The 20,052-nt window shown below is 42.6% G+C and overlaps 3 protein-coding genes and 1 long non-coding RNA gene across 4 annotated transcripts; 3 read left to right on the top strand and 1 right to left on the bottom strand.

Annotated features, from left to right (window-relative positions):
- Positions 1-3,465: 3,465 nt before the first annotated feature.
- Positions 3,466-3,881, bottom strand: LOC118824827. Its single transcript, XR_005008628.1, has 3 exons — positions 3,816-3,881; positions 3,671-3,726; positions 3,466-3,583 (listed from the first exon to the last, which is right to left on the bottom strand). It is a non-coding gene; the product is annotated as an uncharacterized LOC118824827 (long non-coding RNA).
- Positions 3,882-7,472: 3,591 nt separating this feature from the next.
- On the top strand, positions 7,473-9,190 carry LOC118824823 (atrophin-1-like). The gene is made up of 3 exons (XM_036595246.1): positions 7,473-7,549; positions 7,642-7,697; positions 7,786-9,190. The coding sequence occupies exons 1-3, from the start codon at positions 7,530-7,532 to the stop codon at positions 9,105-9,107; spliced, it is 1,398 nt and encodes a 465-aa protein (XP_036451139.1). The 5' UTR covers positions 7,473-7,529; the 3' UTR covers positions 9,108-9,190.
- A 3,592-nt stretch (positions 9,191-12,782) lies between these two features.
- LOC118824826 (atrophin-1-like) lies at positions 12,783-14,430 on the top strand. Its single transcript, XM_036595252.1, has 3 exons — positions 12,783-12,844; positions 12,928-12,983; positions 13,070-14,430. Exons 1-3 carry the CDS (start codon positions 12,825-12,827, stop codon positions 14,383-14,385), a joined length of 1,392 nt encoding a protein of 463 aa, XP_036451145.1. The 5' UTR covers positions 12,783-12,824; the 3' UTR covers positions 14,386-14,430.
- A 2,917-nt stretch (positions 14,431-17,347) lies between these two features.
- On the top strand, positions 17,348-19,050 carry LOC118824876 (atrophin-1-like). The gene is made up of 3 exons (XM_036595319.1): positions 17,348-17,427; positions 17,513-17,568; positions 17,653-19,050. The coding sequence occupies exons 1-3, from the start codon at positions 17,408-17,410 to the stop codon at positions 18,966-18,968; spliced, it is 1,392 nt and encodes a 463-aa protein (XP_036451212.1). The 5' UTR covers positions 17,348-17,407; the 3' UTR covers positions 18,969-19,050.
- Positions 19,051-20,052: the final 1,002 nt, after the last annotated feature.

The raw sequence follows: 20,052 nt of genomic DNA, 5'->3' as shown, positions 1-20,052 counted from the left end.
AACAACCATTCAGGGGTAGGGAAATTTCATAATTGAATGGCTAACCATGGATTTCATCTTAAAAAACCTTTGGTAAACAATACTACTACAAACACAGTTATGGTCGATGGTCAGGTTACAACATGGCACCAAGATCACCCAGTGTGTCAAAGTCACTTTGTGTGCATCAGGGTTTATATGGCCATTTTTTGTACTAAAAAACTGGCCCAATAGAGCAGCAACATCAGTGTAGTTTTAATCAAACCAAACTGGAACAGACCCTTGTATTTCTAAATAGCTTGAAAACAAGTAATGTAGAGATCAAGTATTGATTTGCTTTTATTAGAACACTAATAAACACAAAAAGTTAACAATTACACCAGTATTCCATAGTCATAGGCACACACATACTCAATACTTAACTGAGGAGTCACGCTGGGCAGAAACCCTTTGGGATGCTGACTTGTAGGAAGGTTCACTCAGACTCTCACTGAAGGAGTCCCCAGTTGAACTCAAGCTTGGAAACCCACTGTAGAGGTCTGACAAAACTGAAGCAGAGGAGTCATCAGGTGCTACTTTAGCCACAGAGGACTGCTGGGGTTGCGTTAAGCCCATGACAGAGCTCGTTCGGGTAAAGCCAGACGGGCTCTGCATGCCACCATAGGTGCTGGAACAACTCATAGACCATAGATGTTTGACTTGCTGGGCTGTACTGGGCAAACCTTGAAAGTAGTGCTCCATACTGACCACCACAGACACTCTACACCTGGGAGAGGGCACTCTGAAAGTGAGGCTAGAAACTGCTAGAAGAAGTTGTTGCACCTTGAGAAGACAGGCCTTACACTGCAGGCCTTACACTGCTGAATGTTACAGTGGCACGTTGGCTAGTAAAGAGCCTCACCGTTAATTGGATGAGGGGACGTATATACCAATACATTAAAGGTATTTGTAGACACACTTAAAACGAGTCATCGTTCACTCATCAGAGAAAACTCGCTCCATGTGAATCAGTCCACTATTGTTTTGCTTTCAGGAGTTGATCAGAAGAGGATGGGTTTCCCTTTTGAGTCATGGTTCCTTTCAGGGTTTCTTCCTTCTAGGGCAAGACCAATAAGACTCTGTTGTAGATCTTACACACTTCCACAAGGGAATCTATTCCAGGTACAGATACATGCAAACAGTTGTATTCCAGAGTTTAAACACCCCTATTTTAAAAGTTTTGATTTCCTCAGTGGAAGTCAAAGGAAACATCCTCTACAGAAAACACTTAAAAATGGTATTTTCCTGCAAATTTGAGTTATTTACCAAATATTTTGTCCAGGCCACATTTTTCCCTGCCCACCAGAACCACCATGAGTGTGTTTACATGCACTTAATCCAATAACTGCAGAAAATCAAAGATTTTGTCAGTAATCTGATTAGTGCATTTACATGCACTTGAGTAATTAGATAATGGGAAAATCCAGGTCTACGTGAGTCAGACAGCAATCAGATTTTTGCTTTGCAACAAGCCAATAAATTCACAGAAGACATGACAAACGTAATGTAAAACTTTACCTGAAATTTTGAACATAGCTCTTGAAGATAATTATTTACATCCTTTATTTCATGTTTGGTTGCCTCATTGCTCTAAAAGTGTTTTGCTGCCATCTCACAGCAACGCTGCTTGCTTATTTTCAGTACAGCCATCTGACAAATTCAAGTACAAGCATACATGCACTGAGAAATCTGATTACCAGGCCAAAATTCAGTTCTTTATTGGATTTCTAGATCTGAATAGGGCATTTGCATGACTATTTGAATAATCTGATAACTGGAATAATGAGATTATGATCAGAATGAGTGCATGGAAATGCACTCCATGTTTGAGGAGAATTCCTTCCATTTCTGCATTATTCTGTCAGTGAAAACATGTTTGGTGCGAGTGGTTCATCATAGATACACCAAATTAGACAGCAGTAGTGATAGGAACCAGGGATCACCATGTCAACAACATTGCCATTTTATTCACTATCCAAATCAGTCAGCAAACCTCCACCTGTCTGAGTTTACATGGAAAAATTGTGAGGAATCTGAACCAAGACCTCAGATATAAGGCAGCCATACCCAATGAAATGGGGTAGACAAACTAGGTTAGCCTGAACTCAATTTGAGTAAACTGCTTTGAAATCAAAGAGACAAAGTAGAGATCAAATACTGAAGTTTTATTAGATCACTTTAGTCAATAGACAAGACAAAACAGCCAGTTTACCTACACCAGCATTTCAGAGAAACAGGTAGATGCTCAACCTTTGACTGAGGAATCACGCTGGGCAGAAACCCTTTGTGATGCAGGCCTGAAATAGGAAACGTCACTCAGGCCCGCACTGTAGGCATCACCAGTTGAGCTTAGGCTTGGAGAGCCACTGTAGAAGCTTGGCAAGACTGGAGCAGAGGAGCCACCAGATGCTACCTCAGCCACAGGGGTTTGCTGGGGCTGCATGAAGCCCACAACAGAGCCTGGTTGGGTAAAGCCAGTCGGGCTCTGCACACCACCATAGGTGCTGGAAAGCCCTCGAGACAACTCATAGGCCCTAGATGTCTGACTTGCTGGGCTGTACTGCTCAAACCTTGAAACTAGGGCTCCATATTGGCTAGGGGCACTCTGCACCTGGGAAGGGGCACTCTGAAAGCCAGGCTGGAAACTGCTAGGAGCCTGCCATGTTGTTGCACCTTGAGAAGGCACAGTCAGGTAAGGGCTTCCAGTCCGCTGAGGAAGATCACTGGCAGGCCTTACACTGCTGGATGTTACAGGGGCACCTTGGCTAGTAAAGAGCCTTGCCTTTAACTGGGTGAGGGGACCTGGGCGACTCTGGCTCACTGCCTGTGGATTATACCAGCTGGGACTGGAGTACGTAGCACCATAACTGCCTTGAGAAGAGCTTGTCAAGCCACCTCCTGAATTCTGGGGTTGAGACAGGGGCTTGCTTCCTTGTCCAGCTGAAAAAGCATATGCAAGTTGATCTGAGAGCCTTTGAGGTTGGAAAGGTGAAGGACCAACATTAGCTGGCTGGGGTCTCCCTGACTGTCCTGAAGATTGGGCCCAGAAGCCACCTTGTTGCGGAGGGGTCAGGGCATAATTTCTAGATGTGGTTTGTACTCTTGTACCAACAGGCTGCCTGGAGAAACCTTGAACACTGGGTACAGACTGAGGGCTGCCAAAAGATCCCTGTTGAAAAGCACCTTGTTGGGGAGCACCAAGAACACTCTGCCTAAAGCTAGTAGAGGAACTAGGTAGCTGGGATTGAGGTGCAGGGCCACCAAGGCGTTCACTTTGGAACACAGGCTGGTAGTTGCCAACAAAAGCCACTGGCAGGCACAGCTACAGAAGAGGGCACTTGGCTGCGTAGCTCAACAGGTTGAGACAGTCCAGAATCCTGGCTACTGTCAGCAGTCAGACTAGAGCTAGTGCTAGTTTGAGCAGACACAACCCTGGGACTCCCTTCATCTGTCAGGGTTCTGGAAAGATAGGATCCATCAGATGAAAGGCCAGGTTTTGGGAACTGAAGAAGAGGGCCAGAGACATCTGCAGTGCCCTGATCCTGAAGAGGTCCTTTACTCCATCCTTGGAGAGGGAAAATAAAAGGAAAGATCAAGACTTCATTACAGTTTAAATCCAAACAAAGAAAACCTCTGATTTGTTCAATCCTACCTCCATATCCACTAGCATCCCGCAAGACACACAAGGTAGTGACAAGTATCCAAAACCTACAACACAAAACAGTTAACTAATTCAAAAATCCACATTAAGTAAATATTAACAAGCTAAGACCACAAAGTCCACATCAAATTATTACCTTTTATACCACCAAGCCATGTCTCCAATAGTGACTGCTCAGTCCTACAAAACTTCCGAATGCATCTAAAGCAAATAGAGATACCTTAGCATGCTACCGGTCTTCTTTTAAACCCCTCAATTAAGTCAGCTGATGGACATCACCTGCTCACATGTCACATGACTTCTCATTCCCTCCACAGTTAAGAAACAGCTGATTAATAGCCCTCATTATTATGGGCCCACAATACAACAAACCTCTAATCTAATGACTTAAATACCACTAAGAGTTTGAATAGAAATTGAGAAACAGCTTTTGACACACTGAAGCACAGCAGTACTATTGTTGTTCTTTCACATATATAGTCTTTGCTGATGGCTTATCTTATTTAAATTCAACTCAGGTTGCAAATCTTAAAAAACATAAATTTTACAACAATATGACAAATTAATTGTTTGACAAATTAACTGTTTGTAAAAATAACACTGTCAAAAGTCAAACGTATCTTATATCACAGAGATTATTAAGACCCAACTCATATTGGTTACACCTTAACAATCATTCCAGAAGGGGCACTGTGACTCATCTGTACAAAATATATTTGCATTTGTCTTGTTTGTGTTGAACTTTATTGTTAGTGAGGTCTCGCTTGTTAAATATGTATAAGCAACAGTCAGTTGTGCCAAATGGAATGTTTAGTCAACAAGTGAGTAATTTTATCCCATAAAACTACAAATTGTTTTGCCATTCAAATATTCAAATAAAAAAAATCCATATACTGATAGATTTTAAGCCTTTGTAGACATATTTGAAACAGCTTACAAAATCACTCACATTTTCTTTGCAAGCACCAGATCCTGTTGATAGGACTATCATTCACAGTTTTGATATTTACATCCTTTAATTGGCAGCTTAAACAATAACTCCTCTGCCCATCTATTTTCTAGACTGGATATGTTTATTTCCTTAAAGAACCAGGTTGTTTTGGATCAGAAATTCCAGTACACTTCATATTTTGATGAATCGTTTCAGGATTTAATAACAAGCTGAGAAAACAGAATATGAACTCTATTTTAGATATCTCTACAGGATTGTTAGAAGCAAAGTCAGAGTTTCTTCACCCCTGCTGGGTACAGCTTAAGTGAGGCCACTCCAACTGCTCCTGAGCGACCGGACAGTTGTCCAGAACCTCCTTGAAGCCAACCGAAAATTTTCCATGGCCTCTCCATACTTCTCCCATGTTCTGGATTTTGCTTCTGCCACCACCGCCTCTGCTGCCTTTTTTGTCCATTAGTACCTATCTGCTGAGTTGGGAGTCCTATGGACCAACCAGTCCCTGAAGGCCTCCTTCCTCAGCTTGGCAGCCTCCCTCACCACTAGGGGATTCTTGGATTGCTGCCCTGACAGCACAAACAGGCTTTTGGCCTGGTAGCTTCCACAATTGAGGTTTTAAAGAGGGGCCATTTGGACTTTCCCGAAGGTGGGAGTTAAAATCATTCCGAACAGGGGCCTCTGCCAGTCATTCCTAGCAAACCCTCACTGTTCCCTTGGGCCTACCAGGTCTGACTGCCAGTCTTCCCTGCCATCTGATCCAGCAAGATGGTGATTGGCTGACTAGATTTTCACAAGGCTGGCGAAACTGAAATCATAGAAGACTTCAGTGCGAGAATGCCACAGTGAGCAATAGAGCAGTTCACAAGTCATCGCTGCAAGAGAGAGGACATTGCATTTGTGGTGGGTCAAGTGCGGTGTGTGCTACAGATGGCTCATTGTGCTCACCACCACAAGCTTGCCAATATCTCTACTTTGACCAGCATGCTGGCGCACCAAGAGGGGCACATCACACAGCTGGAAGGTGACCATCGTCCAGCTCAGGTCAGTCACCTGCAGCAAAGGCAGAACCCCAGCATACACAAGCTGTGTTTGGGACAGTGTTGCTGGTGCAGGAGGGACTTGATGCAGTACGCTGTGGGGAGCTGTACCATATACAGAGGAGCTGTGGTAGTGGGGGCATGGCCCAGGGGAAGGACTGGGGGTGCTTGCTGCTGATGAGCGAGTGCCCCATGGTGTTTGTGCTTGTCGGGACTGTGAGCGCACCCAAGGACTTGGCTCGTGTTGGTAGGTCACTGGGGTCCAGCTGACCTTTAAAAGGGGGTCTATGTAGTGTCCTGCTACTGGCTGGTGCCTTCCCCCTTGAGTTTGGTGTTCTGTTTGTGCCCTTTCTGCTGGTGTGTTCAATAAAGAGCACTTCTGCAGCAGACTAATGGCTACTCCTGTGTTTTGTTTGCTGCCAAAGCTACAATATTTACAATACCACTGATTTCAAACTACTGTGAGAACTTCCATAATATCATGGAATTGTGTTTTCAATTATTACTCCACTGAGTGAGAATTCTTGTCTAATTAACATATTGACTATAATTTAAGATAAAGATACCTTATGATTGTTTTTTCTAAAAAGTGTGACAATGAATTCATTTGTCACATTTTTGTGAAATATTTGAGTTTTTCAGAAATGCAACCTGAGCTAAACTCAGTGAGGTAACGATCTGAGGTACTCTCAGGTAAACTGTTCTGGTACAACATCATTAGTATCACTGTTCTCATGTCTCAGTGACTAGATGTTTAAAGTCTGAATGTTCCGAAAAAACGTGTCAGTATCTGGTCTCTGAATGACTTTGTGTATTCACACTGTTTAGAAACCTAAATGTTGACTGCACTGTTTTAGGAAGTCCTCTCAGTAGTTTTCCTAACAAGTTGCCTTGCACACATGGTTTTATCTTTGCGTAAATAATTTGACTATATATTGTCTCATATGCTAGGAAACTTTTTGCGGTTCTTTTCTTTCTTTTTCAGCCTACATGTAACATGCACAAGTTACAATCCTGTAGAAATATCTAAAACACAGTCTTAGCAGTCCACATTCTGTTTTTCTCAGTTTATCATTAAAACTTGAAAAGATTATTTAAAAGGTAAGGAAAATCTTCTGGAACTGCAACATAATTTTACAGATATCACACAATTAGTTTTGTGTCATCAATTTTGCTGCAGGAATTATAAACATACTAAGTGTGTGGATTTATTTACCCTCGGCTGTTGGTTCAAGCCTACACCTACCAAAAAAGCCTGTCTAACACAGACTATTTAAATATTTTTTTGTTTAAAAACAGCCATGAATTATGTAGTTCATGAAGTGAAGTGAATAATGTCTTACCCACACATTAAAGATATAAACTCAATTTTACAAGAAGGAATCATATGGTTTTCCCTGATGTGTGAGCCAGGAGTTAGTGAGGAGTGGAAAATTAGAAAACCCAGACGGGAAGTTGAAGTGGAGTCATTAGAGACGCAGCAAAGATCAGAAATACCTGCAACTCAATTTGCACACTCTGATCCCAAATAACAAATTGAGCCTGATTAACAATCTCTGTAATTTAATAAAAATGTGACTTTTGACGAACAACATTAATATTGTTATTCTTCACTGTGTCAAAAGCTGTTTCTCAATTTCTAGAAGTTTGTTGTAATGTGGGCCCATAATAATGAGGGCTATCAATCAACTGTTTCTTAACTATGAAAGGAATGAGATGTCGTGACATGAGCAGGTGATGTCCATCAGCTGACTTAATTGAGGGGTTTAAAAGAAAGCATGTAGACTACTCAAGCGTCTCCATTTGCTTTTGGTCCACTTGAAAGTTTTGCAGGACCTTGACCTCAGCAGGCTCTACTAGAGATATGGCTTGGTGTAATAAAAGGTAATAATTTTTAATGGATATTGTGGTTTCAGCTTGCTAATATTTACTTAACAATGTGGATTTTGGTGAATTTGTTACCTGTTTTGTTGTAGGCTTTGGATACTTGTCACTACCTTGTGTGTCTTGCGGGATGCTAGTGGATATGGAGGTAGGATTGAACAAATCAGAATGGTTTTCTTTGTGTTTGTATTTGAATCTTAACGAGTCTTGATCTTTCCTTTTATTACCTCTCCAAGTATGGAGTAAAGGACCTTTTCAGGATCAGGGCAGTGCAGATGTCTCTGCTCCTCTGCCTCAATTCCCAAAACCTGGCCTCTCATCTGATGGATCCTATTTTTCCAGAACCCTGACAGATGGAGGGAGTCCCAGGGTTGTGTCTGCTCAAACTAGCACCAGCTCTAGTCTGACTACTGACAGTAGCCAGGATTCTGGACTGTCTCAACCTGTTGAGCTACGCAGCCAAGTGCCCTCTTCTGTAGCTGTGCCTGCCAGTGGCTTTGTTGGCAACTACCAGCCTGTGTTCCAAAGTGAACGCCTTGGTGGCCCTGCACCTCAATCCCAGCTACCTAGTTCCTCCACTGGCTTTAGGCAGAGTGTTCTTGGTGCTCCCCAACAAGGTGCTTTTCAACAGGGATCTTTTGGCAGCCCTCAGTCTGTACCCAGTGTTCAGGGTTTCTCCAGGCAGTCTGTTGGTACAAGAATGCAAACCACATCTAGAAATGATGCCCTGACCCCTCCGCAACAAGGTGGCTTCTGGGCCCAATCTTCAGGACAGTCAGGGAGACCCCAGCCAGCTAATGTTGGTCCTTCACCTTTCCAACCTCAAAGGCTCTCAGATCAACTTGCATATGCTTCTTCAGCTGGACAAGGAAGCAAGCCCCTGTCTCCTCCCCAGAATTTAGGAGGTGGCTTGACAAGCTCTTCTCAAGGCAGTTATGGTGCTACGTACTCCAGTGCCAGCTGGTATAATCCACAGGCAGTGAGCCAGAGTCGCCCAGGTCCCCTCACCCAGTTAAAGGCAAGGCTCTTTACTAGCCAAGGTGCCCCTGTAACATCCAGCAGTGTAAGGCCTGCCAGTGATCTTCCTCAGCGGACTGGAAGCCCTTACCTGACTGTGCCTTCTCAAGGTGCAACAACATGGCAGGCTCCTAGCAGTTTCCAGCCTGGCTTTCAGAGTGCCCCTTCCCAGGTGCAGAGTGCCCCTAGTGGCCAATATGGAGCTCTAGTTTCAAGGTTTGAGCAGTACAGCCCAGCAAGTCAGACATCTAGGGCCTATGAGTTGTCTCGAGGGCTTTCCAGCACCTATAGTGGTGTGCAGAGCCCGCCTGGCTTTACCCAACCAGGCTCTGTTGTGGGCTTCATGCAACCCCAGCAAACCCCTGTGGCTGAGGTAGCATCTGGTGGCTCCTCTGCTCCACTTTCACCAAGCTTCTACAGTGGCTCTCCAAGCCTAAGCTCAACTGGTGATGCCTACAGTGCGGGCCTGAGTGACGTTTCCTATTTCAGGCCTGCATCACAAAGGGTTTCTGCCCAGCGTGATTCCTCAGTCAAAGGTTGAGCATCTACCTGATGTTTGGCTCTCAAATGCTGGTGTAGGTAAATTGACCTTGTTTGTCCTGTTTGTTTACTAAAGTGATCTAATAAAATGTCAGTATTTGATCTGTGCCTTGTCTCTTTGGTTTGGTTGGTCAGAGGAAAATATTATGTAAGAGCATTTCTGCAGCAGTGGGTGCTTTTACCTGTCCACACTTTTAGAAAATTGATCTCACAAATTAATTTCAAGTATCACAGTCTGTAATCATAGCCATAACTAGCTATGAGGACACAGAGATCTGGACTTTGGTAGTTTTAGAAGGGTTTTTTCACTTTCCTATGTTCATTAAGATTAAACATAGAAACAGTGCTGTTAGGATAATACAGTCTACTCAGGGCTGCAGCCACAGTATAACAGGTTTATCTAATCAAATGGGCACAGGATAAATATTATTCTTTAATAATAAATATTCTGTGCCCATCTTACAGATGTGTCTCTGTACTGGGTGTCTGTCCTCTGGAATGATTAGTAATAATAATGCAGGCAAACCTTTCGAAAGTTATGGCCTGCACAACTGACCATAAAAGCCTCCATGGTCCACAAGGAGACTTAACGGGCTTGATCATTTCAAATGGAGGCAAATACGATACAATGATGCCTATGGAATTTCACTTAACTTTAAAACCAAGTCACCTAATACACACCAAAATAGTCTTAATGTTCTGTTTATTTTCCCATGATGGATGTGTTCTGTTTCAAAAATGGAACAATTTACAGTCTTGCACTGAAAATACAAATTATCACAACAATCGTATTTGTCACATTTAAATTATTGGCTTGGTTGAATGTATTCATAACATGAAGTCTTGCATTTAAAACAGAATGACCAGCAATGCTCCCCTTGCAGAATTGCCAAAGCCCACAGATTGAAAACCACTGCTGTAGTCAGTCTGTAGTCAGTATAAGCTGAAATTCTGGTCTTTTTCATTCTATTTGATAATGAAACAGTTTATCAGCATCACCTATGATTCCTCACTGTGCCCAACCTTAAAGTCAGGGTTGTAGTTTAACTCAAATTTAGTTGAGGAGTATATCAAGTCTGTTTGATTCTCTTGGGTAATATGCAGGGGTAGAGACAGTCATCTAGACTAACACATATAAAACATTTATGATATTACTGAAATTAGTTTTTACAGTGGCACTGATTTCAAACCACTGTAAGAACTTCCATAATTTCTTCCATAATTTTTTCAACCGTTACTCCTCTAAATGAAAATTCTAGTGTCAAATTAACATATTTTAGTAACACTAATTTAAGATAAGCTTCACTTTTGAGTGTTTTGTTCTGAAAACCTGTGACACAGAATTCATTTGTCATATTTTTGTGAAATGTTTGTGTTTTCATATCAGAAATACAACCTGAGTTAAACTTAGTTAGGATACGCCGTCAAGTTAGACTCAAGTTCTGGTACAACATTAATAGTATCATGGCGCCCATGTCTCAATGTCTGGATAATCGGAGTCTGAATTTTCCAATAAAACATGTCAGTATCTGAACTCTGCATAACTTTTGATTTTCTAACTGTTCAGAAACCCAAATGTTGACGGCGCTGCTTTAGGAAGTCTTCTCAGTAGTTTGGATTCCTAACAAGTTCTCGTCCTTGTACATGTGGCTTTATCTTTGGGTAAAAACTTGACTACATATTGACTGGTGTGCTGGGAAGCTTTTGTTCAGTTCTTTTTTACTATTATTATTTTTAAAGATCACATTCTATTTTTTCTCTGTTTGTTATTAAGTCCTGATAATATTTATCAAAATGTCATGTAACTGTAAAAGCATTTCTCACCGAGCAAAATTCTACAGATATTACACACAATGAGTGTTGCATTATCCAATTTGCTGGGCTATCGTTTCCACCCTGTATCTGCCAAAAAAACTTGTGTAGCAGAGATTGTTTAACTTGTTTTTATAACCCCATTTCCAAAACATTTGGGACGCTGTGTAAATTCAGACATCTTTTTCAGGAAAGGCCCTGCTTATTTCAGCAAAACAATGTAAAATCACATTCTGTGTGTGTTACAACAGCAGGGCTCTGTAGTAAAAGTGTAAGGGAGCTAAACTGACCTGGCTGCAGTCCAGACCTGTCACCCACTGATAACATATGGCACTTTATGAGACGAGATATATGACAAAAGAGACCCCAAACTGTTGAGCAGCTGAAATCCTATATCAAGTAAGAAAGGGAAAACATTTCACTTTCAAAACTGCAACAGTTGGTCTCCTCAGTTCCCAGACACTTACAGAGTGTTGTTTAAAGAAGAGGTGATGCAACACAGTGGTAAACATGCCCCCGTCCCCAATGTTTTTGGAACGTGTTGCTGCCATCAAATTCAAAATGGTCATATTTTTAAAAATACAATAAAATCTCTATGTTTTAGCATTTGATATGTTGTCTTTGTAGTATAGTTAAATAAATATAGGGTTTAAATTATTCGTGAGCGACACCGATGGTGACAGTGGCTAAGAAAAACTCCCTAAAAAGAGGAAGCAACCCTGAGAGGAACTAAGACTCAAAAGTGGAACCCATCCTCCTCTGATCGACACCCAATAGCAAAACAATAACGTAAGTGAGTGAGTTCTCTCTTATAAGAGCAATGAGCGGAAAATTAAAAAACCCAGAATGGAGTTGGAGTGGAGTCATTACAGAACGCTTTGAAAGAAGATCAGAAATCTGCCAATCGTTCGCATACTCTGATCCCAAATAACCTGGTTCTCTAAGGTAATACACATGTCCAGACTAGAAAAAGGAGTGGGCAGAATAAAGTTGACAACTTTTGTTTGAGCTGCAAACTTCAGACTAAAAAATCTAAACCGTGAATGATCGTGCCATCAACAGCAACCTTTACCTGGAACAGAGCCACAGTGGTTGTAGCATCAATCAAATCTGGTGACTCGCTTTAAATGTGTCTATAAATACCTTTAATGTATTGGTATATAAAAATTCTTGCCATTTTCCATGTACCAGAACTAGGTTCATGTAAGGATCACAATTGTAGAGTCATTTTCTGTATTAAAATGGAAAAATAATGTAGAGTTTAATGAGATTAAATGTTATTTATTTACAAAATCTTGCATTAGGCACATACATATTTAATGAGACTTTGCCAACAATGACATTTTAATACAAACAAGACAAATACAGATATATCTCATACCAAAGAGTCAACATATCTCTAAATTGGACATTTGCCTTCTGGGGTGGTTGTGTTGCTGTAGTCAATGAGTCTGATTAATGAACTCTGTAATGTAATATAAACTGGACATTTGCCTGTGTTATTTTTACAAAGTGTGAAAATTCATTTGTCATGTTTGTTTTTAGAAATGCAGCCTGAGTCGAATTAAGGTAAGATAAGCCATCAGCAAAGACTCAATATCTGGAACAACAACAGCAGTAGTATTGCTATGCTTCACTGTGTGTTCCTCAATTTGTATTCAAACTCTTAGTGGTGTTTAAGTCATTAGACAAGAAGTATGGTGTACTGTGGGCATATAATAATGAGGGCTATCTGTTGTTTCTTAAGTGTGAAGGGCATAAGAAGTCATGTGACATGTGAGCAGGTGCTGTTCATCAACTGGGTTAATTGAAGGGTTTAAAAGAAGGCATGTAGAATGCTGAAGTATGGCCATTTGCTTTTGCAGTTGGCTGTGTTTCAGGACTTTGGCTATTCACTATTGGCGACATGGCTTGGTGGTGTAAAAGGTAATAATTTGATGTGGTCTTACTTTGCCTATTCACTTAACAATGAGAATTTTTGTGAGTTAGTTACCTGTTTTGTGTTGTAGGTTTTGGATACTTTTCACTACTTTGTGTGTCTTGAGGGATGCTAGTGGATATGGAGGTAGGACTGAACAAATCAGAATAGTTTTGTGTTTGGATTCAAGTTGTTATGAGTCTTGACTTAATTTTTCTTTCTTCCCCTCCAAGTATGGAGTAAAGGACCTCTTCAGGATCAGGGCACTGCAGATGTCTCTGCCCCTCTGCCTCAGTTCCCAAAACCTGGCCTTTCATCTGATGGATCCTATCTTTCCAGAACCCTGACAGACAGAGGGAGTCCCAGGGTTGTGTCTGCTCAAACTAGAACCAGCTCTAGTCTGACTGCTGACAGTAGCCAGGATTCTGGACTGTCTCAACCTGTTGAGCTACGCAGCCAAGTGCCCTCTTCTGTAGCTGTGCCTGCCAGTGGCTTTGGCAACTACCAGCCTGTGTTCCAAAGTGAACGCCTTGGTGGCCCTGCACCTCAATCCCAGCTACCTAGTTTCTCTACTGGCTTTAGGCAGAGTGTTCTTGGCACTCCCCAACAAGGTGCTTTTCAACAGGGATCTTCTGGCAGCCTTCAGTCTGCACCTGGTGTTCAGGGTTTCTCCAGGCAGCCTGTTGGTACAAGAGTGCAAACCACAGCTAGAGATGATGCCCTGACCCCCCTGCAACAAGGTGGCTTCTGGGCCCAATCTTCAGGACAGTCAGGGAGACCCCAACTGGCTAATGTTGGTCCTTCACCTTCCCAACCTCAAAGGTTCTCAGATCAACTTGCCTATGCTTCAGCTGGACAAGGAAGCAAGCCCCTGTCTCAACCCCAGAATTTAGGAGGTGGCTTGACAAGCTCTTCTCAAGGCAGTTATGGTGCTACGTACTCCAGTCCCAGCTGGTATAATCCACAGGCAGTGAGCCAGAGTCGCCCAGGTCCCCTCACCCAGTTAAAGGCAAGGCTCTTTACTAGCCAAGGTGCCCCTGTAACATCCAGCAGTGTAAGGCCTGCCAGTGATCTTCCTCAGCGGACTGGAAGCCCTTACCTGACTGTGCCTTCTCAAGGTGCAACAACATGGCAGGCTCCTAGCAGTTTCCAGCCTGGCTTTCAGAGTGCCCCTTCCCAGGTGCAGAGTGCCCCTAGTGGCCAATATGGAGCCCTAGTTTCAAGGTTTGAGCAGTACAGCCCAGCAAGTCAGACATCTAGGGCCTATGAGTTGTCTCGAGGGCTTTCCAGCACATATGGTGGTGTGCAGAGCCCGTCTGGCTTTACCCAACCAGGCTCTGTCGTGGGCTTCATGCAACCCCAGCAAACCCCTGTGGCTGAGGTAGCATCTGGTGGCTCCCCTGTTCTGGTTTCACCAAGCTTCTACAGTGGCTCTCCAAGCCTAAGCTCAACTGGTGATGCCTACAGTGCAGGCCTGAGTGATGTTTCCTATTTCAGGCCTGCATCACGAAGGGTTTCTGCCCAGCGTGATTCCTCAGTCAAAGGTTGAGCATCTATCCAATGTTTGACACGAATGCTGGTGTAGTTAAGTTGACCTTATTTGTCTGGTTTGTTTAAACTGATCTAATAAAATGTCAGTATTTGATCTGTGCTCTGTCTCTTTGGTTTCAAAACACTTAACACATTCTGGTTTGAATGCTTACTTTCTGGTTTACTCAATGGGTTCTGAAGCTGGCCTCTACCTTCTATAGGTCACCTCATTGGGTACATCGGCCTTATATCTGAGGACTTTGTTCAGATTCCTCACAATCTTGCCCTACACATTCCATATAAACAAGTATAATTTTACTGGTGGTTTTGGATAGTAAATAAAATGGCAGTGTTGTAGACCTGGTGATGCTTGGTTCCTATTACCACCACTGCAAAGAAATCTGTGTTCCTACAATGATGCATTAACATAAAACAACATTAACTTTTTTATATATCCATATTAGGATAATGTAGCACTGAAGGGAATTCCCCTCAAGCTTGTGGGGTGTGATTTTTATTTATTTTTTTTAACTTAACATTTTAAAATGGCTGTGTTCCCAGTTTTGAAGCAAGTTTGCATCTGCCTTTTACTGATGTGCAAAAATCTATTCTGCCAAGCATTACTTCACAGCAAAAATTCCCTGATCTGCTGTTATGAATTTTTGCTAAAAAAGAAACCTCTATGTTTAATTCATGAAAGAGCTATAATGCAAAAAGTCAAACAATGAATGCTGAATTTTCATTAATGAACATTTTTGCCTTTTATCACCATGCTTTGCTGCTGTTGTCACTCACCTTCAAATTCTTTGTTGAGCAGTTGTACTTCAGACCGCTGGGGGCACTGTCCTGTTTCTGACACCACTGTGGCATCTGTGAAGATGACGGAAAACATTGCACTGTTCAGGTGCTGCTGGAACGGAAGAGATAGCAGGCAGGTCACTTCTAGCCACATGCCTTCTCCTGATGGTAGACACTAACACTGCCCCCCCCGGCCCCCAAGTTTGTAACCAAGACTGGCACCCATGCATATGTGTATAATTTTATGTAGTGTTGTGCTGTACCAATTTTTCTTTAAACAAATTTATCAAGAGGAAAACAGTATTAAACATATGGGCACTTCACTCTTTAGTCTATAGTAATACATTATGGACAAAAGTATTGGGACACACCTTGTAATCATTTAAATCAGGACTTTCATTCAGTCCCTTTGCCACAGGTGTATAAAATCAAGCACCTAGCCATGCAGTCTGCCTTTACAAACATTTGTGAAAGAATGGCTTGTTCTGAAGAGCTCACTGAATTAGAGCATGGTACTGTAATAAGATGCCACTGTTGCAACAAGTCAGTTCATGAAATTTCCTCCCTCCTAGAAGTTCCACGATCAGCTGTGAGTCATATTATTGAAAAGTTGAAGTATTTAGGAACCACAGCAACTCAGCCAAGAAGTGTCAGTCCACGTAACGTTACAGAGCGGGTCACCGAGTGCTGGACGAATAGTTCATAAAAGTCACCAACACTCTGCTGACTCAATAACTGCACAAAACTGTGCACTGGGAGCTTCATGGTATGGGTTCCATGACCAAGCAGCTCCATGCAAGCCTTAAGTCACCAATGCCAAATGGGGGGAGGAGTGGTGTAAAGCCACCATTGGACTCTGGATCAGTGGAAACAGATTCTGTGGAGTGATGAATCATGCTTCTCTATCTGGCAGTCTGATAGACGAGTCTGGGTTTGGCCTGCTTGACTGCATTGTGCCAACTGTAATGTTTGGTGGAAGAGGGATAATGCATTTAAGACCCTTGTATGCTTCCAACTTTGTGGGAACAGTTTGGGGAAGGCCCTTTTCTGTTCCAGCATGACTGAGCCCCAGTGCACAAAGCAAGGTCCATAGAGGCATGGCTGGGTAAGTTTGGTGTGGAAGAACTTGACCGGCCCTCACAGAACCCTGACCTCACCCCCATCAAACACGTTTGAGATGAATTGCAAGCCAGGCCCTCTTATCCAACACCAGTGTCTGACCTCACAAATGCTCTTCCGGATGAATGGGCAGGTTCATGTAAGGATCACAAGTGAGCAGCTGTATTACTGCCTGGTTTGGGAATTGCCCTGCCTCTCGTGGCAAGACCCTTCAGTAAATAGTGATGACAGCTGAAAAGATCATCAGGTCTCTCTTCCCTCCATCAGGGGGCATTTACACCACATACTGCATCTGAAACGCTACCAGCATTATAGATGACCCACACACACCCCTAACACGAACAGTTCACTATTCTGCCATCTGGAAGAAGGTACTGCAGCATTCAGGCCCTCACAGCCAGACTGTGCAACAGTTTCTTTCCACAAGCCATCAGATTCCTCAACTCCCACAGACTGAGCTGAAGGACACCCACACAGACACACACACATGTACATAACAATATGACCTCATCCCACTCAGAAATTCCAGAATACGCCATGACACCATATTTAAATATAGTTATTGCATTTCACATTGAAATACTTCACTTAATAAAATTCACATATCTGCCTACTTGTATTTCTGCACACTTTATTTCTTTAACAATATTGCCTGCTAGAATTCTGTTGCTGTAATCAATGAGTTGAGTCTGATTAATAATCTCTCTATTGTAATATCCCAGAAGGATAAGCGTCTTAGAAAGTGTGTGTGTGTGTGTGTGTGTTGTAATATAAACTTGACTTTTGCTTTGGTTCTTTTTACAAACTGTAACAATTCATTTGTCATTTTTTGTGAAATATGTATTTTAAATTTAGGTAAGATTAAGCCATCAGCAAAGACTTAATATCATTAGTTTTTAAGTATGATGTACTGCGGCCACATAATTATAAGGACTATCAGTCAGCTGTTTCTTGAGTGTAGAGGGAATGAGAAGTCATGTGACATGTGAGCAGGTGATTCATATCAGTGACTTAATTGAGGGGTTTAAAAGAAAGCATGTAGCATACCAAAGTACATCCATTTGCTTTTGGTGAACTTGGAAGTTTTGCATGACTTTATCCTCAGAGCATTCACTACTTGAGACATGGCTTGGTGGTGTAAAAGGTAATACTTTGACTCTTAGTGGGATCTTGCTAATATTTACCTAACAATATGGAGTTTTGTGAAATAGTTACATTTTGTTTTGTAGGTTTTGCATACTCTTTTTTGCATTTTATGTCTTGAGGGATTCTGCTGCATATGGAGGTAAGATTGAACAAATTGGATTGGTTTTCTTTGTTTGGATTCAAATTGTAATAGGTTGTATTTCCTTTTATTCCCACTTACAAGTATGGAGTAAAGGACCTTTTCAGGATCAGGGCAGTGCAGATGTCTCTGCCCCTCTGCCTCAATTCCCAAAACCTGGCCTCTCATCTGATGGATCCTATCTTTCCAGAACCCTGACAGATGGAGGGAATCCCAGGGTTGTGTCTGCTCAAACTAGAACCAGCTCTAGTCTGACTGCTGACAGTAGCCAGGATTCTGGACTGTCTCAACCTGTTGAGCTACGCAGCCAAGTGCCCTCTTCTGTAGCTGTGCCTGCCAGTGGCTTTGTTGGTAACTACCAGCCTGTGTTCCAAAGTGAACGCCTTGGTGGCCCTGCACCTCAATCCCAGCTACCTAGTTCCTCTACTAGCTTTAGGCAGAGTGTTCTTGGTGCTCCCCAACAAGGTGCTTTTCAACAGGGATCTTCTGGCAGCCTTCAGTCTGTACCCAGTGTTCAGGGTTTCTCCAGGCAGCCTGTTGGTACAAGAGTGCAAACCACATCTAGAAATGATGCCCTGACCCCTCCGCAACAAGGTGGCTTCTGGGCCCAATCTTCAGGACAGTCAGGGAGACCCCAGCCAGCTAATGTTGGTCCTTCACCTTCCCAACCTCAAAGGCTCTCAGATCAACTTGCATATGCTTCTTCAGCTGGACAAGGAAGTAAGCCCCTGTCTCAACCCCAGAATTTAGGAGGTGGCTTGACAAGCTCTTCTCAAGGCAGTTATGGTGCTACGTACTCCAGTCCCAGCTGGTATAATCCACAGGCAGTGAGCCAGAGTCGCCCAGGTCCCCTCACCCAGTTAAAGGCAAGGCTCTTTACTAGCCAAGGTGCTCCTGTAACATCCAGCAGTGTAAGGCCTGCCAGTGATCTTCCTCAGTGGACTGGAAGCCCTTACCTGACCGTGCCTTCTCAAGGTGCAACATGGCAGGCTCCTAGCAGTTTCCAGCCTGGCTTTCAGAGTGCCCCTTCCCAGGTGCAGAGTGCCCCTAGTGGCCAATATGGAGCCCTAGTTTCAAGGTTTGAGCAGTACAGCCCAGCAGGACAGACGTCTAGGGCCTATGAGTTGTCCCGAGGGCTTTCCAGCACCTATGGTGGTGTGCAGAGCCTGCCTGGCTTTACCCAACCAGGCTCTGTCGTGGGCTTCATGCCACCACAGCAATACCCTGTGGCTGAGGTAGCATCTGGTGGCTCCCCTGCTCTGGTTTCACCAAGCTACAGTGGCTCTCCAAGCCTAAGCTCAACTGGTGATGCCTACAGTGTGGGCCTGAGTGACGTTTCCTATTTCAGGCCTGCATCACAAAGGGTTTCTGCCCAGCGTGATTCCTCAGTCAAAGGTTAAGCATCTACCCAATGTTTGACTCGAATGCCAGTAGTTGTTAAATTGGTTTTGACTGTCTTTTCACTTCACTACAGTGGTCTAAATAAACATCAGTATTTTGAAGCTTTGTCTTTGGTTTCTGGACACTTTAAATACCCATTCACTCTCAATTTGGGTTCTGAGGCTGGCTTCTACCTCATCTACCCAACTTATTGGGTATATTTGGCTTGTATCTATGCTAAAGTCCCACCACCATTTAGGTGGACTACTGAACTACTGATTGCTCTTGGGACCTGACTAAGCCTTTAAACCTGCGTCGCAGGGTTTTTACCTAGTGTGACTGTTCTGTCAAGATGAATTTCTATAATGCTTTACTATAGAATGTTGGGGGGGGGGACTTGATCCTGAACATGTTTTCAGGTGTTACAATCAAACATTGCTAGGTTTCAGTATGACATCTCTTGGGTCTTCAGACTTATTTGGTTCTCTGCTACACTTATGACATTATTATTATTATTATTATTATTATTATTTTTTTTTATTTTTTTTCCAAGCTTAAGGGAAGGGACCTGCTCAAGTCTAATCTCATGTCATGCTATCTTTGGGTCAGAAACCTAACAATACTTTGTTTTGAGTTCTAATTAATTTCTTGCAGTTATACTTGAATTAGGCAATTTGTAGGCTTTGGTTGACGTTTAAGAACAAACTGAATTGAGTATATGGTAGGGTTCCTTCTAGTTTTGTTGGTTTTTATTGGTGGGGTGTTTTTTTTTTCTCCCACCAAACATTTCTAAGAATGTTTTGTCTGATTAGTTTTACATGGATTTTACAACTGTAATGTCACAGCATTTGAAGCAAACTGCACAAGTTACTAAATCAGCTCTTAATATTAGATCTCAAGAATTTTATCACAGCCTATGGCCTTGATTTTATGCTTTTAACAAACAGGATTAACTGTACTGCTGAAATTATATTGAGTCAACTCTACCCATTTGTCTCACATGCTGGCAAGAAATGTGGAGGTATAGCTGTTCTACATGTTGGTTCTTTCCAATGCAAGCAGGAATCATTTAGTGTCTTCACATCTTTGAAGCACTTCATACAG

The sequence above is a fragment of the Colossoma macropomum genome, unplaced genomic scaffold (assembly GCF_904425465.1).
Source record: "Colossoma macropomum unplaced genomic scaffold, Colossoma_macropomum, whole genome shotgun sequence".
NCBI classification, from domain to species: Eukaryota; Metazoa; Chordata; class Actinopteri; order Characiformes; family Serrasalmidae; genus Colossoma; species Colossoma macropomum.
The sequence above is the reverse complement of the archived record's forward strand: the minus strand, read 5'-3'. Positions and strand labels throughout refer to the sequence as shown.